At 34.5% G+C, this 26,065-nt stretch overlaps 1 protein-coding gene across 1 annotated transcript; it reads right to left on the bottom strand.

Annotated features, from left to right (window-relative positions):
• Positions 3,900-13,142, bottom strand: LOC109703460 (probable methionine--tRNA ligase). The gene is made up of 14 exons (XM_020226989.1): positions 12,936-13,142; positions 9,889-10,033; positions 9,256-9,409; positions 9,009-9,164; positions 8,695-8,925; positions 8,419-8,562; positions 7,789-7,879; positions 5,581-5,687; positions 5,371-5,485; positions 4,971-5,089; positions 4,780-4,845; positions 4,569-4,697; positions 4,335-4,478; positions 3,900-4,235 (listed from the first exon to the last, which is right to left on the bottom strand). Exons 1-14 carry the CDS (start codon positions 13,048-13,050, stop codon positions 4,110-4,112), a joined length of 1,842 nt encoding a protein of 613 aa, XP_020082578.1. The 5' UTR covers positions 13,051-13,142; the 3' UTR covers positions 3,900-4,109.

Below are 26,065 nucleotides of genomic sequence, written 5' to 3'. Positions count from 1 at the left end.
CGGGGTTTAAGAGTTTTTAGCCCTTATATGTCTATATATAGGACTACCCGCGGGTTCACATCTCCTCCTTTAAGCCCTGAGTCTCGTCAGGTCTCAGATTCACAGTACCAGGCGATGTGAGACTCTCTCGTAGGCCCGTATCCAGACTGCTCAACCGAGACTATCTCACATTCCAGATGGTAATTGCTCTGATACAACTGTGCGCCCGACTTCCAGGGTCACCCATCCTAGAGACTACTCCCGGTCTAGCACGCTTAAATTATTAACTCTTGGAGCTTGCCCACGACCCAAATGCTTAAGGGGTTAAGGTTTAGCCTATTATATTTATATATAGCGACAAACCGGGGATCTCACAATCTTCCCCGACACCACCCACACACCCCCTTTACGACCTGACATCTTGTGAGAGCACCCGCGTGTCTGTTCCTATATATAAGATATAATAGGGCTAAAATATTAACCGGCTTAAGATTATTGGGTGGTGGCAAGGCATAAGGGTTAAGAAGGTTAAGCGTGCTAGGGCAGTAGTCTAGATGGGTGACCCCTGGAGAATGTTGGGACGGTCAAGATGTTCAGATGCCAATACAGCGGAAGTGGTGAGATGATAGTCGTCGGCTGAGCAAGGGTCTGGATGACGAGCTAGAGATGAGTCTCACATCGCCTGCTGGGTATTGTTGAGTCTGAGCTGACGAGGACGTCAGGGGCTTAAGAAGGAGATGTGAGACCCAATAGTACTATATATGTATATAATAGGGCCTAACTTTTAACCCGGTTAGCATTTTGGTGGATGGCATGGCCATAAGAGGGTTAGAGAGTTAAGGTGCTAGGAGGGAGTAGTCTAGGAGGAACGTGACCCTGGGAATTGGGGTTGTTAAATATGGTATCAGAGCCAATACAGCCGAAGTGTGAATGAGTAGTCGGTGAGCCGGTCTGGAGGACGGTAGCGAGATGTGGGTTACATCGGCTGGACTTGTGAGTCTGAGGCTGACAGGATGTCAGGGCTTAAAGGAGGGGAGATTGGAGACCCCGGGTAGTACCTATATAAGATATAATAGTCGGCTAAAACTTAACCGGATCTAAAAGTATTTTGGGTGGGCTTAGACTAAGGCAGTTAGAGAGTTAAGGTCTAGGAGGGAAGTAGTCCATTATGATGCAAGGTGACCCCCTGTGGAAGTCGGGCGTACACACAATGCTTTTGTTCCGTTGGGCAAATGCTTTTTATCCCTGTTGTTCATCTACTATCTCTTTTGTTCAAAAATACAATCTGAGGGAAATAAAATAACTTTTTAAAAATTGACTACGTTTTCTTTAATGTGACGCCGATACTTCCAATCCCAACTTCCCCCAGGGGTCCACCCATTGCTCCTAGGACTCACTCCCGCTCCAGCCACGCTTAAATTTCTGTCCTCTTACACCTCTATATAGTGCCTTCCACCACCAAAATCTTAGCGGGTTAAGAGTTTAGTCCCTATAATTTATCATATACGGACTACCTGGGTTCACAATCTCCCCTGCCCTTTAAGCCCTGACCGTTCTCAGCTCAGACTCAGCAGTCCCAGGCGAGTGAACTCACTCTCGCAGCCGTCATCCAGACCGCTGGCTCAACCGCGACTGCATCTCACACTTCCCAGCAGGTAATCTGGTCTTGATACCTAACTGCTACTCCCTCCCGACTTCCGCAGGGTCACCGCATCCAGGGACTACCCGTCCTAGCACGCTTAACTCTCTAAACCTCTTGGCTTGGCACGACCCAAATGCTTAAGTCGGAGTAGACGTTTAGCCCTATTATATCTTATATATAAGGACAACTCGGGGTCTCTACAAATCTCCCCCCCTTTACGACCTGACATCAATTGTGGAGCCCTCGGGTTTTGTCCTATATATAAGATATAATAGGGCTAAAAACTCTTAACCCGGCTTAAGGCATCCTTCTTGTGGTGGTGCAACGGCACAAGGAGGTTAAGTCAGGTTTAACGTGCTAGGACGGGAGTCACGTCCTAGGATGGTGACCACCTGGGAAGTTATGGGCGCGTACACCCGTAGTCGCCATGATGTATCCAGAGCCAATATCACCGCGGCGGCAAGATAGTGAGATGAGTCTGCGCCTTCAGAGACAGGTATGGATGAGCGGACTACGAGTATGAGTTCTCACAATCGGCCCTCTGGTACTTGTGAAGTCTGAGCCTGACAGGAGTCAGGTTCTAAAGAAGGAGATTGTGAGACCCCAATAGTCCTATATACTAGATATAATAGGGCTTATAACTTTTAACCGCGGCTTACGGCATTTTGAGATGTGATGGCCCGAAGAGGTTAAAAGTTAACGGTGCTAGGACGCGGAGTAGTCCATAAATGGGTGACCCCTGGGAAGGTCTGGGATGTGTTACAGATGGCTATCCAGAGCGCAATTACCAAGCCCGAAATGGAGAATATCTCGGCTAATTCCCTACGAGCCAGGGTCTGATACACGGGCTAATCGAGAATGAGTCTCACATCGCCTGGTACTTGTGAGTCTGAGCGCTGAGAGGATGTCAGGGCTTAAAGGAGGGGAGATTGTCGAGACCCCGGTAGTCTATAATATAAGATATAATAGGGTAAAACTCTTTAACCGCGGCCTTAAGTATTTTGGGTGGTGGCTAGACCTACAGAGGTTATAAGAGAGTTAAGCCGGCTAGGCGACGGGATAGTCCTAGGATGGGTGCTACCCTGGGAATCGGGCCGTCACAAATGCTTTTGTTCCGTGCAAATGCTTTTTATCCCTGATGGTGTATCATTTCCTTAACTATCTGCTTTTGGTTCAAAAATACAATCTGAGGAAACTAAATACTTTTTTAAAAATGACCTATGTTTTTTTTTTTTTTTTTTTTTTTTTTTACCTGTAGTTGTATTGAATTATCCGAAAATCGTGCACTTGATGGTTGCTTGGCCTAACCTGTTTTATCTATATTGTTTTTTTCTCAGCAGATTGTCTGGCCGAACTATTGTTCAAGAACGTCAATTTTATTAGAGCATTCTTCGTGACCTACAGGTGGAGCATATGTTTATACATCATTAATAAAATATGTATTAGTTGGTATAATAATCTACGTGATTATAGAAGTATGTATCAGTTGACATTCAATGATTAATACATTGCTAACATTTTGTGGTGTGTATGCATAATTGATTTCTCTTTTTCTTTCACCCATTGTGGTTGTTCGGATTTTCTTTTGCAAATCTTTAGTTGATTCATTCTTACATGGTGCTACTTTTTTCTAAAACTTTTCTTATATATATAACTATAGTACTTATATATTTATATATTAATAATATATACTATAATATAATATATATATACTTTGCTCCATTAGTTAGGATGTTGATTATGATTATTAAATAATTTATAAACCAGTTGTGTGATCTCCTGTAACCTGGAAAGTGCTTTATGTTCCCTTTATGCAGATAATAGAGATGTGAGTCTATTAAACTGTCATTTCTTTTTTAAACTATTGGCTAAGTGATGAGAGTTTATCTCTTTCAAATTATCCTGCCAAAACAACAAAAAAAATTACACACACACATATATATATATATATATATATATATATATATATACACATACACATATGTGCATATACATATGTATCTCATCGTTAATAGCACAAATATTTGTGCAAATATTATTTTCTTCTGTTGTTTAGCATTTATTGTTGTATGTTTACTGTAAATTTCTCTGTCCGCCGCGAAGCACGGGTACTTAACTAGTCAACTATTAATTTCAGAAACATCAAACTTCATGTATACCCCTCAGAAAGTTTGAATATCATAGGTGCACCTACAGAGAGATACATAAAGACTTAAAAAATGTTTTTTTGCAAAGGGCGTTTGCGAAATCGCATGTGCATTTTCAAGAGCATTTATGATACCTTCAAGGCTGTTTTGGAGTATTCTATTTATTCAAGCACTTAAAGGGTACATATTTGTTCAACACCAAATAATGTAGATTATTGTGAATAAATAGCACACTGATTATCAATTTAACCAAGCACTACCACACTTTGATATCTATAGTGTGACCAATTAATAAAAAGTTAAGAAAGATAAATGACTTTATCGATAAGATAGAATACATCTCAACCTGTTATTTTTGTAGTTTCCAGTTGCTCAGCGATCCTCTGGGCATCAGCTTCTGCTTTTGTAATCCTATCGGCTTGACTGCCAGCAAATTTTTGTCTGAAGAATTCTACTTCTTCATCCTTCTGCATTGTTTAACATAAATATTTTATAATTTTATGTGCCGCAACAAATACATAGACAAGAATTAATCGACTAAAATTTGAGCTAGTAAGTACACATACTAGCTCCTTAAATAGTGGCTCAGGTTTTCCAATTTTGTGACCGGAGGGAAGCAGATCCCATGGCCTTTTCGCCTTCTCTATGTCACATTTCTCATCATTGAAAGAGAGATGTACTTCTGGAGATAAATTAAGCTGCCCCAACACCTTGTAGGCAATTCAAAAAAAAGTATAAGATTCATAACAAGACCAAAAAATATCAATAAAATTTGAAAGAACCAAAAAGAGAGTATATACTTCACTAGAGAAAGAAGGCATGAACGGTTCCAATAAACATGCAAGAAGGTACACAAGTCCAACTGAGGTCTTCATTACAATAGCACATGAAGATGGATCTTTTTTATAAAGCCTCCAAAATTGGCTCTCCTATATAAAACATTAATTATGAGAGTCGCATGATGTTATTAACAAATATTTAATCCAAATACATGAGTTTATCGATAGTAACCTGTAAGTATCCATTTCCCTCAGTAGAAATGCTCATTGCTGTTTTCAGGCCTTGTTTTAGCTTGACCTGTCATAGTAGATGGGTAAATATCTAATCATGATACAAATTAAATGGTAATAAAATTATTCGATTCTATCTAAGGCTCTAGTTCCTAGTTAAGCAGGATTATGTAGTGCAAATCAATTGATTACCTTTTCCATGGCATCAAGATATTGATCGATCAACTTAGCAACATTTTCCGCCAGCACCTTGGTTAATTGATGCGATTCCGCATTAGAAGCATCAGGTATAACTAAATCATATCCAATTCCTAAAGAAAAAGATGAGTGCCTATGTTACGACATATATTGATATTTTAATTGCTAGAAAAGCATATGAAGAGACCCTCATAAACTTCATAAAGAACAAAATGTACAAGTTAGATAATGCTGATATGCACTACCTTTACATAAATAAAAAAGGCTACATCTTCTTTTTCACTAGTTAACAGCAGGTCGTGAAGGTTCAAAATACAAACAAGTGATTGCATATCAAGCAACAGCAGCATTGCGTCTTAAGAATGACTTTCTTATTAAATTGAGGAAGATTGACCTGGTGGCTTGGCAACGAAGCTTAATACACGATTAATAAAATTCCCCAGGTTACTTAGTAACTCGCTGTTTAGTTTTGCTTGCAAATCCACCCATGTAAACAATGTATCTGACACCTAGCTCAAGAGAAAGTAAACCAAATTACATGTCATAAGGCTCAAAGATTTACATGAAACTCTTCACCGGAGCTAATTTACATCAAAAGGTTTACCTCAGGCCTATTGGTGAGCAAATAGTACCGCCATACGTCTGCAGGAATATTTGTATCCTTCGCGTCATTGCCGAAAACCCCTATTCCCTTACTTTTGGAAAATTTTCCTGAGAATCATGAAATCAGTGAATGCAAGCAAAAATAGCCAGAGATTCTGCACATCTAACTATTATAGCACCGGTACTGCAAATTGATAAATAAGTGCATGATGTTCTGAACTAATAGCATTAGCTCAATTCTACTGACAAGCTAATACACTACATGCTTCTTATGAGATATTATGACGATGCGAAAGCATACCATCCAAATGAGACTTTTACAATGTAAAGGAAACATATTATCGAACTCATTAGATTAAGAACCTGCTCCGACATTATCATTGCAGTGGTTTCTAAAACATAATAATATTCATTTAAGATCAATGCTTGTAGGATATATTATAGTATCATTTTTGAGTGAGCTTACAGAGTCACTTTTTCCGAAGTTCCAGCATCTTTTGCAATTTCTCAATTTAGTTTTGACTTCCAAGTTTCCGACAAAATAGGTAAAAATAATTGCAAAGTATTAGCCAAAACATAGCAATCTAGAAAATTTGAAAATAATTATTTTCTTGACTGCTGTTTAGAAGGCATTTGCAAAACTTGCGAGTACAAAGTTATTTGTAATCAAGCTAGTTAGTTTAAAGGTGTAATTTTCACCTTTCCCCTATCTATATGTATATGTTTTAATTTTTCTACTAACAATCGACAAGACAAATGTATCATTTAGTATCAGAAATAAAGTATCACTAGTGTAGTGACTCGCGCGATGCGGCGGGTATATATATTATAATCTTTTAAAATTTAAAATTTAAATTTTAGATCCTTATATTTCTATAAGTTATTTTGTAGAAAGTAAAACACGTTTACTTTTAAAAGTTTTAGTAATTCTAAAGTTTATTGAAAAGTATGAAGATTTTTTTTTTAACATTTCATTTTTTAGACTGAAGCATCACGATAGGTTATCAAACCACATCTATTTCCGACAACTTTATATAGATGCCTTATTATATAGGTAGTGACGTGTAAGTTTAATAAGAAACAACAGAAAATATATTTAGCAAACAACTTTCAATATATCTATTAGATTGCGTTAAGTATGGCGTTAGGCTGCGTAATAATTAATCATTTCAAAAATTCTAAACCCTAATATAAACAAATCCATCAAAATTCCCAGCACAATCAAATCATTATATAATGGAGACATTATGATTTGCAAACAAATCAAATCATTATACAATAGAGACATTATGATTTGTAAATAAATATAAAACTTTATAACATAGTAACCAAAATACTGAAAATAAATATTAAAAAAATATAGAAATTCTAAAAAAAATTTGCCTTAAATTGGAAGAGTCGAATCCCACGTAATTTAAAATATACTATACAGTAGAAAAATATGAGTAAACAAATAAAGCATCAAATTCAAATAAAAAGAACCTTTCAAATATAGTTAATCGTTACAGACAGATACGATCAATTTTCTTGAGATAAAGTAAATAGTATTTAGTACATTAGACTCTAAATTGACCTTTCATATTTTAAGATTACTTTTCATTTTCTTCTATTAAAATATATAACATTTTATATTCCCAACTTTTTAAATTCTTAAATATATTAAGTTATTAAACATTTCAACTACTAATTAATTTTTAAAAAATAATAAAAATAATTAGTGGGACCCACACCTTAATTTAAGGGGTAGTGGGGCCACATCCCCAGATTAAAAGAATGACAGTCTATCCATAGAAAAAAAAATAATAAAAAAAAATTTAATTAATTTGAAAAAAATAAAAGAATTGATGGGACCCACACATCCCCAAATTAAGGAGGTTGGGCCACATCAGCTTTAAGGACATGAGGATTCATAGTTTTAAAAAATAATAAAAATAATTAGTGGGACCCACACCTTAATTTAAGGGGTAGTGGGGCCACATCCCCAGATTAAAAGGATGATAGTCTATCCATAGAAAAAAAATAAAAAAAAAATTTAATTAATTTGAAAAAAATAAAAGAATTGATGGGACCCACACATCCCCAAATTAAGGAGGTTGGGCCACATCAGCTTTAAGGACATAAGGATTCATAGTTTTATTATATAGATTGACTAGTCTATATAGACTGTTATATTTAAAGGTAGCTAAGTATAACAGAAGAGTAGTAATACCTGTTTCATAGTTCAAATATTGTGTAACACTTATTGTCTTCATCATAGTCCAATTTTCACCAGTTCCAATAAGGGTAGAGGGAAACATAACCTGAAAATGGATATCTAAATACAAATGTTAGAGAAAAAGCAAATATTCAATCACACTGTTGAAACTATATACCCTGATTGAGAAAATGCGCATATATTATCCTACAAAAGAATCATGTTTCACCAACTCGTTTTGTCTTAGATTTTATTTGTTTTATGCAATAATTGGGAGCCGATATGACTACCAAAGTTTGCATCAAGAGCAAAGGTTGCACACTCCCCTGACCACATTCCAATTTGTGCACATGTAAAAGTAGAAGAATAGCACTTTGTATTCTATCAGATAGTAGAATAGTTGCTTCTGCAACTGAATATATACATTTGTTCCTTAAGAAAAACAGCAATGTAAATTTATCCTATTGTATAGAAAGAAATATTCAATGATAAGACAATAGAATGGAGTGAACAAAGATGATAAAATGCTCAACAGTATTTGAATACCAACATGCAGTAATAGTGGATGTACCGAGTCCTCCTCTATGAGGTCAAAACTATAAAGGAATAAGATAAATTAGTCAGCAAAACTTATTTTGTTCTTACAGTGTGAAATTGAACATTATCTTTTCCCATGAACTGATATAACTCCACATTGTCTGGATCCTTCCACCACTTCTCCCAGTCGGGGGTATAACATGCCGTGATTGATATGTATCCAATTGGGGCGTCAAACCACACATAAAATACCTAACGACAATAATACTAGAGAAATATCAATAAATTTTCAAGTTGTGATGAAGAATGAAGTGGTATATTGATTTCTAGTTGCAGGAACACGGAATGTAGCTGATATAACAAGCATATCAAATTTATTAGAACCTTATCTTTATACTTGTCATGCGGCACTGGAACCCCCCATTTAAGATCTCTAGTGATACAACGAGGTTTCAATCCTTCCTTCAACAAAGCATAAGTTAACTGGATAGCGTTTTGGCTCCAAGAACCAACCACGGACATTTCATTAACATACTTTTCCACTTTATCGCTCAGCAAGGGAAGGTCCAAAAAGATATGGTCGGTGACACGAATGCATGGAGTGTTTCGACATACCTATAACGAAAATGCAAATTGATAACTTAGAGAATTGCAATTAAACTGAATGCATTACGACATTTAAGAAATATGGTACATACTTTACATTTAGGATCATTGAGCTCAGTTGGATTCAACAGTTTTCCGCACTTCTCACACTGATCACCTCGTGCAGACTCATAATTACACCCCGCAATAGGACACGTTCCTTCGACAAACCGATCAGCTAAGAAACGTTGGCATGTCTCGCAGTAAAGCTGCAAAGAATGTGAACATGAACGTAACATACTAAAAGGACCAACACAAAAAGAAATATGCAGTTTCTGTTAAAATGCATGTAAAACTTACCTGTTGCATGGTGTTTTCAGAGAGACATTTGTTTTCCATCAGTCTTTGAAAAATGGATTGGCAAATTTCCGTTTGCTGCGGAGTAGATGTTCGGCCAAACTCGTCGAAGCTAATGTTGAACCAATTGTAGACCTCCTTATGAATAGCATGGTATCTGTTTACCCAACAAAGACACTATCAAACAGATACAAGCAGATCAACAAACTGTAAAAACAAAATGCTTATAATGTATATCAAATTCACAGCAAATTAAGAAGCTGCCCATCTAGAAAGCTACTTCACCTATGCATGCTAATTAGATATGTCAAATTCAAGATAATAGCAGCTAAATACTACAGAATAAAAAAAGGAATTTACAGTAGGTGAAATTCGAGATAACTGCAGCTATAACTATTAGGATAATTTTCATGTAAGTCCCTAACTTTTCAGATAATTTCATAAAAGTCCCCAACTTTTCGATCTATTCGTGTAGGTCCTTAAAAAAAAAGTCATAACACAGGGACTGACAAGAATAGATAGAAACGGTGGGATTTTTTTTAAAAACAAAGTTGTTGAAAAGTTAGGACTTAAATAAAAATTACTCAAAATTATACTTTCAAAAAGGATGCATGGTACAATTAAGTTAATGCTAACTTGTCACAAATCTCTTTTGGGGAGCAATTCTCCTCCATGGCCTTCGTCTCAGTGGCCGTCCCATATTCATCTGTCCCACAAATATATACTGTGTTGTATTCTCGAAGCCGACAATATCGAGCAAACACATCCGCACTAAGAACACCTGAGCAAAAAAAAATGGAACAATATATATATATATAGAATTGAGTTTCTATGCTTTTAAAAGTACCAAGTTATTGGTGCTTGTAGATTTTTAGCCATTGGATTAAGAGATATACGGTTAGGATGATGTGGGCCCCCTAGGGTTGAATGGGTGGTTGGTTGAATACTATAATCTAATAGTTGAAAATGATCCAAGGAGTAGATCTAACGGTAAAAAACTTACAAGCACCAAATACTTGGTAATTTTACAAGCATCATAGCTAGACTATATATATATATATATATATATAGAGGTGCCGTCACTATTTTATTGTTTTGTTTTAAATACAAATTCTATGCTATAAAGTGCGTGGTGGGTTCCTCGCAATCTAATCATTTGTGAAGTTTGTCTGAAAAGCTAATCTACCGTCTCTAACCCAAGTGGGAAGGACTTGGTGGTTGGTGCGCGAGGTTCCAAATTCAAACATTTTCAAGTAAATTTATAAACGAAGCGAATAACATGCTACTTTTCTCTTTAAAAAAAATATATGCATCAAATTATTAAATAAAATAAAAAACCATTCCTTGCACCTAGTGCATCTCTATATTCACGTGTAGGGGCTTCTTAATCTCTTATTCATATTTCAATCCCACCTCCATTAAGTTTCAATCTCTTCTATAATTATAAATTGGATGACTAAGTTAAAATGTATGGGATCGAAGTTGACTAAATATGGAAATTGACTAGAATTAACTTTTCCTTCTTTGATTTCGAAATCGATATATTCTCAAATAAATATGTATTTTAAGACATCGTTTGGAAGCAATTTTTTTTAAAATTTTCTTATAAAGAAAAGTTATTGCTAACATTATATTTTCCATGCCAAACAAATACTTTAGGCATTCTAAGCTCAAGAAGTTATGACGTAATAAAAGGATAAATAAAAAAACAACCCTTCAAAAATTTTTATTTTTCTCTTCTGAGTCAATTGTACCTAGGGCTGGCAAACGAGCGAGCCGGCTCGCGTTCGACTCGTGTTCGGCTCGATATTCGGCTCGCTCGAGCTCGACTCGAAATTAAATGAGCCGAGCTTGAACAAAATAAAAGGCTCGAAATTCATTTCAAGCCGAGCTTGAGTATTACTCGGCTCGTTCGAATTAGGCTCGAAAAGCTCGAAAAGCTCGAATATATATATATATATATAGTATATATATATATAGAGAGAGAGAGAGAAGGAAGGAGGATACACGGAACGATGAATGCGCTCCTAGAGACGAGAGAGAGAGTCTACTGCTGTTATTAAGGAGCCCACAGCAGCCCTTGTGGTTCCTAAACTTTCTACCACTTATCATAGTTTGTGGGATAGTTAGATGAGAGAGAGAGGAGATTTGGAGAAGAAATGGGTTTTAATTTCTTTTTTTCTTTAATTTCTCTGTCAATATCTCTCTTTCTCATTCTAACCATCCATCAATTGATGGGTGGTTAGACAGTTAGAAGCACAAGGGCTGTGTTGCTCCGTAAGCACAGTAGCCTACTCTTATATATATATATATATATATATATATATATATATATTATAATATATATATTATATTACTATTTATTAAATATTAATATAGTATTAATATATATGATAGGCCTTTAATTTATTTGGGCTATTATAGTATGGCCCCATAAATTAACCCCCAATAACGTACACCGCTGCAATTGAGGTCCGTCCAACTCTAAATTACATAAACACTCTCTCTTTCGACTTACATGTTGCACATAATTCCTAAAACATTGATAACATTCAATTCCCAAATCCCTAATCCCCCTCTCTCTCTTCTCTCTCTCATCTCTCTCTCTCTCTCCTCTCTCTCTCTCAGAACCGCTCACGCCAGGAGCAGTCACGCCTAGTCACATTTTCTTGCATTATTTTGTATTTTGAACTATTTGCGCATGTTGCTCAATTGTAGGTAATGTTCTATAATTAAATATCGATTATATAATGTCGAGAATTAAATCGGTCGTTTAGACTCGGAGCTCGGCTCGACTCGAAATTAGGCTCGCTCGAGCTCGGCTCGAATTAATTTCAAGCCGAGCTTGAGCCTAGATTTAGGTTCGAAATTAATTTCAAGCCGAATTTGAGCTGACATAAGCTCGCTCGAGCTCGGCTCGTTTCCACCCCTAATTGTACCATACAACATATGCACGGAATGGCGCGAAAATAGTAAGTTTTATAATTTTAAATATGGAGTGGATAATATAGTAATTTTCAAAGGATAGGGAGATAAATGCGAAAGTGAATATCTGTACGAAAGTTTTCTGCCTTTTAGCCTAAAAATAATGAGTAGAACTACTATACTCTTATGAGTATAGAGTTTTTTATACTCATAAATTATTTTCAATGATAGAGCTTCAAAATCGACGATTCACAAAATTAAATATTATCTAGAATATTTTTTAACTTCTAGAAAATAAATTTATCAAATTTTCAAAATTATAATAAAGTCTATCAAGTAGATATAAAATGAACGGTAAAAATTAAATGACCTTCTAAAAATAGATGATTAGACCTTTCAATTTAAGATCAAAGTTATTGATCTTTATCTATATAGTAAATAAAATTTTTTATCAAAAATTTAATAAATTCTAATTTTTTTACACTGTTAAACTAATAAATATTCCATACTAATAGTTAAAAGTTATTAATTTTGAGATTTTTTGATCGCAAGGTAAATGATATCAAAAAATTAAAAAATTTGATTTCTAAAGGTTTCAAATACTCTAAATCATGTTCAACGACATGCACCGTTGATTTGGAAGTTCTATCACTGAAAAAAACTTATGAATACGAAGACGATCGTAATCATAAGAGTATAGCAAGAGCATAACAACCGAACTCTAAAAATAATATATGCAGAAAGAGAGAGTGCGTTACATCCGATGATGTTGCCGAGGTGGGGAACGTTGTTGACGTAGGGGAGGGCGCTGGTGATGAGGATGTTGCGGCGGCCGAGGACGGGCAGTTTCCGGGGAGAAGTCTGCTCCCCCATCTTGCAATCAATCTCGACACCAAAGAGTGAAAGTGAGACAGAGAAGGAGAAAAGAGTATGAGAATTAAAAAGAAAAAGAAAATAAAAATGGAGAGGAGAGTTAAGAGAGGGTTTAGATGATTCTTAAACTCATTCATTTGCTGCTATAGAATCGGATGCGTTGTTGGTGGGAGAAGCTGCGTAGGAATCCCAAGATTCTGACCAAAAGCTAGAATAAATGTATATATACTCTCGGGGAAAGTGGCGCAACTTACGTAATGGCTCAACTACACTGTTTTTTTTTTTTTTTTTTTCTTAAGCAATGCTAATTTTAAAATTCAAAATAAGTTGAATTCAACAGCACCATTGTCAAAAGATCAATTTTTCTTTACTAATTTATCACTTTTTTTTTAAAGAAAACTTCAAATATCCCACATGTGCTTTAACGCTTTCTCATTTTAGTACCCGGAGGTTTAAAGTGGATTACCTTAGTACTCTATTATTTTATTTTTCTCTTTTCAGTATTTTCTCTGTTAACTATATCTCCGTTAAAATATATAGAAAAAAAAACTTTAAATACTTCATATGGTTTATCGAATATTCATTTTAATATCATGTGGTTTACAAAATTTTTACTTTAATATTCTATAGTTTTAACTTTCTAATTAATTTAACAAAAAAAATTAATATAGTGGATAACGAAAAGAGAAAAATGAAATCACAAGGTAATAAAGTGATACAGTTTAAAAGGTATTAAAATGAGAAAACGGTGAACCACAGGGTGATATTTAAAATTTTTCTTTTTTTTTTTTTTCCTTTTACCCTTCCTACGGGCAGGTAGCATAAGGGGCCGTAGGAATAACAACACTTATTTTATTATAGATTTAGCATTTTTTTTCTATAAAAAAAAAATATTAAGTCTACAATTCAAAAAGGATTGAAATTCTACAACCTTCTATTCTAGAGTTGAGCCAACTCTTTTCCTGTTTTAGCATTCTTAAAAAAAAAAATTTCACAAAAACAATTAATAAAACTACTACACAAAACTTAGCATTTAGATTGGCAAGTTGTAGGATTACTACTTTTTCCGAGCTGTAAACCTAGCATAATTGCTCGTACTTATTTCCTGTATGTACTTTTTTTGTTTCTGCAAAGTTATAGACCAACAATTTTACTCACTTATTCCATGAATTAGGAAAAGATTGATGTAGTTTAGGTATCTTAATAAGCTATTAACTAGGAATCTTTTAATTAAATAGTTATAACTATGGATTCTAGTAAAACTTAGCTTCATGCAAGCATGTTTCATTATTCCTATTCAAATAGAAGTGCACATAATCATACTATATATGGATACATTAAACAAAGATTTATAAATTATATAAATATTGCCTCTCATCTAATTATAATAAACTTTGGTAACAAATTAAGCTGAAAATTAGGGCTTGTTTAGTTCAAGAGTAGAAGTGGAATGAATAATAGAATGGGAATGAGTTGGAATCGCAATTGGATTGCTCTACTCCCCCAAGACTAGGAGTGTAATGTGGGTCGTGCCGGACCGGCATAGCGCACTTTTTTCGGACCGAAACGGGCTAGGGCATGGCCCGGCCCGGCCCGACAACAAATCTAGGTCGGGCAGTGCCGGCCCCGAACTCCCTAGACTCCAGCCCGGCCCCCTCGGCACGGAAGGCACAGGCTGTACCGGGCCGGCCCTTTTTTAAAATTATTTTAAAAAATATAATACAATATAAAAATATAAATAAGGAATTATTTTTATTTAAATTTATATTATGGTTAAAAATTTAAAATTTATAAAAATAATTATAAAATAAAAATTATTTTAATTTATTTAATATATAAAATATATTTAATATATAATAGGTAATATATATTATATTATTATATTGTAATATTTTTTTTTGTAAAAAATAAGATTCAAATATTTTTTTTTGGTCCAATGGACCATAAAGCAAGCCGCCCGAGAGATCCCTGGGAAGGGGCTCCCCAGGAGATCAGACTCCAGCCCAAGGCAAGCCAGGAGTTCCGGCGGTGCTAGCCCGCTGCACGCCCAACGGGCCGTGCCGTGCCTGCCAGCGACCTCTCCTCGCCTAGCACGGCCCGTTTCGAGCTTGGGCCGTGTTGTGCCAGCCGTCCGCCCCAAAAATGCGGGCCCAGAACGGCCGAAGAGCCGGCCGCCGCAGCCCAGCCGAGGCAGCGGATACTACAGCGTAGGCAGTGCCGGCTCGCTCGACCCCAAGTTGCAGTCGTGCCGGGCCCCCTACCCAAGTTTTGGTTCATTTCTGGATTGGAAATCGAAATGAATTATTCCTATTTCACTGTTTGGTTGATACAAAGTAAAAAAATAATAGAATAACATAATACTAATTTTACTTTTAAAAAAAAATTAATACTACTCTCAAGTTAGCGCTATGCCAAAAAAATTGAATTTATTTAAAAAATTTTTATGCAAGAAATTACAAAAAAAATGCCCTTTTTTTTTAATGATGAGAAAAGAAAGAAGAGATCGGCATAGAAAGAAAAAGAATGGATAAGATGGAGAAATGTTGGACTAGGCTGTGGAAGAGGTGAGTGTGGGCTTAGGATTGAAACTTCAATCCGGACTTGGAGACCGAAATCAATTTGTAGATCAGAATCAATTTGTAAGCTAATGGACCATTCTCATTCCGATCCGGAATGGGAGTCCCAAATCGATTCCTGTGAACCAAACAAAATTAGCAGGATGTGATCAAACCGATTTCCATTTCGGATTCAAAATGTACGAACCAAACATGCCCTTAGTGGGAACCCATCTATATTTTTTTATTTGTTCACATGTATTGGCGCAATGCCTATATAAAGGCTAGTTCATGCTTAATGGAGGCTCGACAACAACAAAAGGCAGCCACGATGATTTTTTCGTGAAGTTCAAACCAAAAGTGCGCATTATTGATCAATTTCGATGATAATCATACCAGAAACCTATTCGAGTTTCAGAATACTTTCCAGAGTTAGGACAACAATCCAAGGGTCATAAACGAATAAGTGGCACTGCCCAAAGCAGCCAGTGATGCACAATTGGACAAGAGATCCCAATATTTCATAAAATTGCATTATTGTTATAAAAAATTGAAGTTTAGACTAGTTACTGACAATTTCGAAAACTGAATAATAGCACTAGTAGATAGGCAGCAACGATCCGGACACAGTGCTCGCAATCTAGTAAATGGTAACTTTTTCGCAGATTATTCCATTTCGTAATTTTATAAAAATCACGTTTTAGCCCCTCTGATTTACAGTTTCTTAGACAAAACTCACCCATATGTGTATTTTGCATAGTAATACCTCTAATAAAATTATGCAATTCGGCACATAAAATATTGCACTTTTGCATAAAAACCCATTTTATTGGTTTTCTCTCTCAACAATTTTTATATCCAAAATATCACTTTATCGCTTAAAATTGCACGAAAGTATCTCTCATGATTTACAGCACCGGTGGACCTTCAAATTGACGATTTTGTTTAAATGAAAACTGTCTAAATAGATAGAAATGCCTCAATTTTTTCAAAAGTTATAATTAAAAACCTCAGTTTGTACATAATGTTGAATTGAACTAATACTAGTTACCAATTTGTTTTCAATGGGCTGACTCTATTATGATATTACCCAACTGACATCTGTCTTTCATTATTTTTCTAGCATAGTTGTAGGGAAATACATTTGGTTCTCCCAAAATGATTATCTATACATTGTTGATTTGTTGGTATTCTCTTGTATCATCATGATTGAACTACGTGCATATACAAATCTTTTATATTATGGGTGATAATAAATCAACAATTTGCATGAGCGATATTCGCGATAGTTTTTATAACTACATGGGACTGATCATGATTAAACAGTTGATCCAAAAAAGGCGATAGTCATTTTTCATTATACTTCATATCAGCCTCAAATTGCAAAGTTAATTTGAGAAAGTTTGAATCATATATATAATGTTTTGTTAGGATTGAGATAACCTTTTTATCTAATTTTAATTATTCGTTTGCCAATGACCGACCAATCTCAAAATAATTGTGAAGAATTATAAAATAATCTTTCAATATATCAATGTGTTGAATAAAACTTTTTCTGGAATCAAGTAAGGTATTTTTAAGATTGTAGGCAAAATGTGTTGCATGTAGGCTAGGGGTAGCAATCTAGCTTGCTATTCACGAACCAGCTCGTGTTCAGCTTGAAATGATCTTGAAATCGAATCGCTCATTTAGTAAACTAGCTGAACACGAGCTAAGTTTTTCAGCTCGTTTAATAAACGAGCCGAACACGAGCTGGGGTCAGCTCGCTCGTGTTCAGCTCAATAATAGCTCGAATACATATATTTTATATTTATATAGTTTATTTAATTTATATTTCTATATATTTATATATATAAATAAATAATTTATACATAATATATATGTTTTTATTATTTGATTTTTTAACCAAAAAATAAATAAAGCGGAACTCAATTATAAAAAGACTCATTTATATGTAAAGTTTCGACCATTAGATTAAAGTCTAATGGGTAAGATTTTATAAATTTATTTTTTATATATATTCAATCTAATTTATTTAATTTATTATTTGTTGGTCAGCTCGCGAGCCAACTCATGTTCGGTTCGTTATTAACGAGCCGAACACGAGATGAATTTTTCGGCTCGATATTTTAACGAGCCAGCTCGCGTTCGGCTCGTTTATTAAATGAGCCGAACATGAGCCGGCCCAGATTGCTCATATTCGGCTCGTTGACACCCCTAGTTGCATGCAACCATAATGCTCTGTGGAAAATATTCTATTTCTTTTGTAAATAATATCAAATTTTATAGATCATACTGAGTAGAATATTACTCGGTGAATTTTATGGTGCCATCCGAAAATGAAAAAAATATAATTCTATATGCTTGAGCTCGACTTTAATATTCTATTAATAATAGTAAGTATCATATAGGAAATGGCAGAGTATAATAAAATTGAGTCTTAATTTGCAATGTTGACTTTAGGCTTTTATTAGCTTTGACTTGATTATTTGATTGATTTTGAAGGACACAAATACTGTACTATAGAATAATAGAGGGCGACTTTTAGGACGGCACCATAAATAAATTTATCATTATAAGTTAGAGATTCGCGCACTTTGAATATTTTTATTTACATGTGATTAAAATACTAACCTTTTTCATATAATTAGCACCATCAACTTATATCCGTAGCGAATTCTATTGTTAATGTCACGGGGAACATAGATTAGTAAGTCCAATAGCTCACTTATTCCATGAATTAGGAAAGGATATTAATGTAACTTAGGTATCCAAATGAGCAATTAACTAGGAATCTTTTAATTAACTAGATATAGATGCTAACAAAACCTGGCTTCATGCAAGCACGTTTCATTTTTCTTGTTCAATTAGACATACACATAGTAATGCTATGGATACATTAATCAAATATATTTAAATTATATAATATTGTCCTCTCATCCAAGATATACTTGGTAATAAAGCTGTAGTTCTTAGTGGAAACCCACTTACATCTTTTTTATAGTTCATATGAATTGGTGCAATGCCTATATAAAGGTTAGTCCGTGCCTATTGTAATACAAGCCAACAATCCAACCAAACTTGTAATCTTGTTTGTTGCCTCTTTTGCTAGTGTTATAGGCCTGTGAGCTCGCATTGAAGGTGGTTAATTCTTTCAATGGCAAGGCTACTAGTTTATGTATTTCTTATCATGATGATTTGTTGTATGGCTCTTGCAACAGAAGATCATGATAAATCTTATCATGACAAAGATCACGATAGTGAAAAGAATCACCACCAAGAGAAAGAATCACCCAACAATTGTAGCACCCCACCACCATCAACGCCATCGCCGCTACCACCTTACAACCATGAGAGCCCACCATCTCCCTCTTCATCACCGCCTCCTCCTTATATCCATAAATCACCACCTCCTCCCTCACATTCGCCGCCCCCTCCTTACGTAAATAAGTCTCCACCTCCTCCCTCATATTCGCCTCCCCCTCCTTACGTAAACAAGTCTCCACCTCCTCCCTCACATTCGCCTCCCCCTCCTTACATAAACAATTCACCACCTCCTCTCTCGCATTCGCCTCCCCCGCCATACGTAAACCACTCCCCACCTCCTCCCTCATATTCGCCTCCCCCTCCTTACGTAAACAACTCTCCACCACCCCCCTCACATTCGCCTCCCCCTCCTTACGTAAACAAATCTCCACCTCCTCCCTCACATTCGCCTCCCCCCTTACGTCAAAAGTCACCACTGTCCCTCCGCACATTCTGCCCCCACGTCGACTCCCTCAACCGTCCTACGCCTCATATTCGCTCCCCTCCTTACCGTGAACAAATCCATCACTCCTCCCATCTACCTTCACCTCCTTCTGCATCACCGCCTCCTCCATATATTAACAAATCACCACCACCACCACCCAATGTGTACTAATTAGTTGCGCCAATTTCTCAACAGCTCTTCAATATTTTTGAGTCCTAGTGTGGCAAATCCAATCCCCAAACCTTATTTTTATTTTACAGTTTACATCTCCACATTCTCCACCACTATTATTATTTTATAAATAAGGAACACAAGTTTCTTGTGAGTGTTTAGCTTCTGGCATGAATTTGGAATCGCTTATTAAAGCATGCAGTGGTCGAAGGATATTTCGAGAGAAGATTAATCTTCAGAATTGAAATACTTTCTTCCTTTTTCTATTTTTTCTTTTGATTAAGCCAATCTGTTGCTTTGCTTTCTCAGTTGTGATGTACCAAATAATGCTCTTTTGTGTTATCTTATTTGTTCGTTGAATTATTTTTCTTTATATTGTACTTGAAGTTTGGCTCCTCTACTGTATGGATAGCACTCGAATGCGTGTTGCTTAGATATCTGAAAGGCTACTGAATTAAGAAATTAAATTTCTTGAGAATTTCCAAGGGAAGAGTTATGTAACTTTTTTTTTTTTTTCTGAAAAACAATATTTGAAAACGGGTGCGAACGAGCTAAAAATGAGTGAGCTAATCTAATAAAGCTCAATAAAAGCAACTATTGGAGATGAATCTAGTTGGAGAAAGCTAATTTAAGTTAATTTAAGACTCTTGTTTTTCCCTGCTGGTTATCACCCCTCAACTTTTAGTATTTAATTAAATTAGGTTTATATTCCATTAATTTAAAGTAGCTAATATTAGCTAAAAGATTAAAAGATAATAGAAGAATCAATGGCGATGTTATAGATGACCTTTTCGATGTCGAAAAATGCTCTTAATGGGTACGTTGATCACACTTATATATCACATTTATTTTCAGAAAATTAAATGCTAAATTTTTTTTATTTTTTTATTTTTTACTGTAAAACTAAATTTTGACCTCTGAAGGACCCTTCTGCAATCGTGTCGTGTGTATTTTATTATTTCTTGGCTATTTGACTAATATTAACAACTTTAAATTAATATAATATAAATATATAGTAGATTAATTATAAAGATTTGAAAGTATGGATGGCAAATATTAAATTTTTAGATGTTCTTGGTGCACTTGGATTGAAATTTTATGTATATAAAATTGTAATGATAGAAAATTAATTGCAAGTGTAAGTACACATACTGTGGAACGGGCTAGGAAATTATAAATTCCAATCCAATTGATGACATGCCTAAAGTATATTATTTAAATAAGTAGGTTGTTTGAGTGTCGTATATAATATATGCTTAACAAGTAAAATTCTGATTAGGAGTATTCTATGCTTGGATCACAATATCTAGTATGGTACATGGTGTATCTTACGTGTGCATATACAATAACTTGTATATAAGTCTGAGGCATGATGAATGAAAATAACAAAGTAGTTTTTTTTTTTTTTTTTTTTTATTTTGTTATGATCATATCATTAATTGCTAATTAAAAATATTCTCTAAACTAAAGATGTAGCCCATATTAGTTAATACGCATTTAATTCGCGAATTATTTGCGACTTTTTAGAACGCCGAATTAAACACCTGCATCCGTATTTTTTCAAAAAATCGTAAAAAAATGTGTTTTTTTCATCAATAATAATTATCTGCGAATCATTCGCATTCGCGAATGATTCGTCAAAAAAACGGCGGTTGCGGAATCACGCTCGTGTCGTCCGCCGCCATTGTCGTTCTCTCCTCCGCCGCTTCGTCGCGGAAGATCACTGTAAAATCCCTATGAAAAAAAAATTTCGCTGAAATTTCTTTTTCCAAAAAATGGTTGTCCCTAAAATCTTTTGAAAAATTATTTTATAATTGTTGAAAAAAAAATCTAGTTTAGGACTTGGGACTCGCAGAAATGGTGGGTTCGGGAAGAAGATGGGAAATCGCGGCGTTTGGAGAATAGGATGGCGCGCGCGTTCCACAAGTCACTTCAGCCCCGTGACCGCCTGAGAGGGAGGTCGTGGACCTCCCTCTCATTAGTCATTACTTGAAAAATCGTGCTTTGGAGAATAGGAATATAGGATGGCATGCAGTCCACGAGGCCACTTCGCCTCGTGGACAGCAGAGAGGAGTCCACGGTCGAACTCCTCTCATTAGTCATTTAACTCATTATAATATTATATATATATATATATAATATATATTATAATAATATATATATATATATATTATATATAATTTTATTTCTAAATATATATTTATTTATTATACATAGTATTATATTTTTATATAAAAATATTATTATATAATATTTTATTTATAAGAATAATATAGTTTGTTATTTTTTTTACTTAATTAGCTTAATTTTTTATCTTTTTATTTTTATATTTTTAAAAAATATGAGTATTTATGCTAATAGCATAAATTTTGAGAGAAAAAAATTTAATTTAATAGTCGAATTTTTGATTCCGAATTTTTAATCGGTGAACGTTTAATATCCGTATAAATCACGTATTCGAATAATTACCGAATCCGTTTTTTAACCGTATTTTTTAACGAATTTAAAAATTAGAAGACGAATTTTATCCGAATTATACTCGTACCGAATTTTTGCCGAATCCGAATTAACTAACTATGGTAGAGCCATGTTTAGGTCAAATATTAATTGCTGCCACGTGTCTCAATGCATTGTCCACTGGATTAGGAAATCGTAAACTGTAATAGATAGAGACGCCCCCAAATTTATAACTTTTAATACGTAGATCTTTTGAATGCCATAAAGTACATTAATTGAACGAATCAAATATGTAGATGTTCAATACACTCTACAATTATGAACTGTGATAGAAAACCTTCAGTTCGATTCCTATAGGTGTGGCTAATTTATGATTAGTAATATGTAGACCTTTGGAAACGGTATATAAAAAATATAGTTTAACAGGATAATTGTCTATATACATCTCAAACCTCTAAATAATCTTATTTATCTTTATTTTTTTTTGTTATTTCGTATATATTTCTTATATATTTCCCCGTTATTCAAATATGCTCCGACTGTTAATGCCTATAAGTCACTCGGATTAAATCTGAGTCAAATTTTTACCATAGTTAAAAATAATTCAAAATACCTATTTTATCCCTAGCTAACTTAAGAACGAATAAGAAAAGTTGACGACATTAAAAGAATACATTTGAAAAGGCAAAAAGTCAAAAAAAAAAATTTGCCTCTAACTTGAGGGCAAATAAAAACAGTAATAAACGATAGAATGATATATTTAAAAGGACAAAATGATAATTTCACAGAGATAACAACTGTTTCTAGCCGTTCTTTAATAAAATTTAATTAAATCTAGGGCTATATTTAAAAGACTTTGAAACCTTAAAAGGATATTTTAATATTTAGCCTTCTAAGAGAGATAAATAAAAAAGTCAGCAACTTTTCAGAACTATATAAGTAATTATCTCTATTTTAATAAATTAATTTCTTTTTAGGTCTTTCACCGCTATCGGTCTTGCTTGGTCGCGGCCTTGGGGCAATTTGGTTTTTCGGAAAAGGATGAAAAAAAATTCTGAAAATAAATTTTCAGACGGAATTTTTTTTTTCTGATTCTATAGAAAATTAGCGTTTTTTAAAAATTCAACGATAACAATAGTTTTCTATATAATCTGATTTTTTGTAAAAAAAAAAGTTAATTTTTTAAATAACTAAATAGACAAAAAAAACTAGAAAATAAGTTTCCATTAAAAAATAATTTTCTAAAATAATTGTATTCATACTTTACCTACGAACCGAACAGCCCCTTATAAGTTTCTAGGCATCACGGACACTGACAAAATACACGAAACACGACACGACTCGGATACCGCAACTTGGCAACTTTCAAAAAATTAAAACACTGCCACGATATGAACACCACGAATAAAATATAATATTATTAATATAATAATATATTTTTATTGTATATAAAATATTAATTTTGATAAAATATTGTTATATTTGTCATACGAATGAATGTTAGTAATTTTTTTCATTGATAGTTCATATATTTTGTTTTAAAAAAATTCTCCACCATACATAATTTATTTATATTGTCAAAAAAAATTATTTGCATTCATCAGAAAGCTAAATATTTATCATCGTACATTATATATGTATAGAAAAAGTAAAATAAAAATATGTATATGTTTTTTTTACTTGTATGCGCTATGTGTTGGCATTAAACGGGCGTCCGAGGAGTGTCTGCATCGGACACGTATCCGACACCGAGATGCGAGGCTTATAGAAATGCCCGTGGTACGTAGATAAGGTCTACTTAGGGCACAAATATGGCCTAGCCGACGCATTTTTTTTTCCTTTTTTTTTAATATTTCATAATTATTTTCTTTCTTAAAAAAAAAACCTATCTATCTTTTATATTTTCTTAACATTTTTAATGAACATATATTAAGAGCATATTGTCCGTTTAGTGAAGTGTAAGTGCAAGTTACAAAGTTTTAAATGATAGAAATGTCACTTTGCAGGTTCAAGCGGAAGCACCTCTGATAGCGTGTCAAGACCCGCCATATGCATAAGGCTCCTTCAAACATACGAAGCGACAACCAACATCTATCAATTCATATAAATAAACAAAAAAATTCAAACGAATTAAAGTATTGCCATATAAAAATACTATTCCGTTACAACTATAAATCTCAAAAGAACTATTACAAGTTTAGTTCAATATTTGTTACAATTTGTCCAAAACCTCAGGCTTCGTTTGGTTCGGATATAAATAATAACTGCTTACTTTAGGGATAGATATAAATTCAGGTATAAACAAGAATAAGAACAAGACCAATTTTGCGTTTGAATAAAAATTTGATTGTTCCAGGAGTAAGAAAAATAGCGTTTATATATATAAGAGGAATAAAAAAAATAGTGAGTAGTTATAAATAGAAAAATGACATTATCCCTCTCATTAAATTTGAATTTAAATTTTTAGTGAGTAGTTATAAATAGAAAAATGATATTATCCCTCTCATTAAATTTGAATTTAAATTTTTAATTTTTATTTTTAAATTTTAAAATATGAAATTAAAATTTAAAATTAAACTCTCAAATGTTAAATGTTAAATTTTAAATTTAAGAATAAATTTAAATTTAAAAATATAAAATTTGAAAAATATAAAATAACAAATTAAAATTTAAAATTTAGATTTTAGAATTTTAAATTATAAACTTTAATTTGAAATTATAAATTATTAAAATTAAAATTTTTAAATTTAATTTTTTTTAAAAAATAAGGGTAGGAACAACTTGTTCCCACCCTTAGCATTCATGTTTGGTACAAAAAAGGATAAGATCTTATCCCCCGCTTGTACCCAATCCAAAGGGGAGCTCAAGGAAGGGTTCTACTTCAAATTTATCACACCAAAAAAAAAAAAAGGGGGTGAAAATTCAGCTCCTTCAAACATCAGACTTAGCTTAAAAATGTTTTCGGATAAATTTGATCAATATTTTTAAGCTAAAATATTTTGAAGAAAACTCAAGCAACGGGATCGAGAGGTGGTGGAAATAAAAGATAGTTGCCTTATTTAGTGCATGCAGGATGAATGCTGAATCGAAGTAATACTAATGACAAATTTGTACTCAGTGGACTGACTCGAAAACCGAAGAATAGCACAAGCAGACCAACGACTGTCTGACAATGAAGATGGAGCAATTTTTTGTCGAAATAAGATGCTCGCAATTAAGAGCGTGCAATCTGAACAAGTCCATTACAACGACTCGGACTGTCACTGAGGTGAGCGCAGGTCCCAAGGAGGTCGAGAGGATACGTACCGTGCACCCTGATCACCAGAGCATCACTAGAGGCCATGATGGCCATATTAGGATCCTCAAGTCAGGAAGCGGCTTCAGCCGTAGTAGTAGGGAGCAACAGCGTTCTCCACTTCGGCGGCCGATAGCGGGGAGTGGCGGCGGCGTTGGATGGAGCAGATATGGCCGAAAGAGCTCGTTCCTCGAGCTTTAGCCAGATCAAAAGCTCAAGAAAGCTCGGGGGCCGTGGGGGGGCGTCAGAAAGGGTTTGTCGGAGGCTGGGGAGGCTGGCGGCGGCGGCGGTAGGAGCTGCGGCCACAATCACAAGAGAGAGACCACGAGAGAACAAAGAGATCTAGAGAGAGAAAGTGGAAATTAAGAAAGAGAGAACTCGATCAGCCGAGGCTCACCGACGGCAGGGGAGGATCATTGGCAACGGGAGAAGGTGGGGCGACGGCTGCGGCGGTGAGAGGAGAGGGTGGGAGAGAGAGAGAGAGAGAGAGAGAGGGAGAGAAAACTATGATTTTTAATATTTTCTTTTATTTTTCTCTTTTTTGTTACAATAATTGCTAGAAAGTCCCTGCGCTCTCTGTTGCACTTCAATGCTCTACGCATAGGAATCGTTGGTTTCGAAAATTTTTCACTTTTCAGGAATGAAATGGCAACTTTTTCGCAAATTATTCAGTTTCGTAATTTTATAAAACTCACATTTTAGATCCTCTAATTTATAGTTTCTTAGACAAAACTCTCCCACGTATATTTTTTTTGAGTAAACAGGAATATACCCTATTTGTGTTTA

Source organism: Ananas comosus, linkage group 1 (assembly GCF_001540865.1).
Source record: "Ananas comosus cultivar F153 linkage group 1, ASM154086v1, whole genome shotgun sequence".
NCBI classification, from domain to species: Eukaryota; Viridiplantae; Streptophyta; class Magnoliopsida; order Poales; family Bromeliaceae; genus Ananas; species Ananas comosus.
The sequence above is the reverse complement of the archived record's forward strand: the minus strand, read 5'-3'. Positions and strand labels throughout refer to the sequence as shown.

Coding starts and splice junctions, on each gene's coding strand:
- LOC109703460 (XM_020226989.1), bottom strand. CDS start 13,050: ATGGGGGAGCAGACTTCTCCCCGGAAACTGCCCGTCCTCGGCCGCCGC. Junction 8,563..8,694: donor ATGACAAGTATAAAGATAAG/GTTCTAATAAAT, acceptor TATTGTCGTTAG/GTATTTTATGTGTGGTTTGA. Junction 5,090..5,370: donor CTTCGTTGCCAAGCCACCAG/GTCAATCTTCCT, acceptor CTTTTTCTTTAG/GAATTGGATATGATTTAGTT.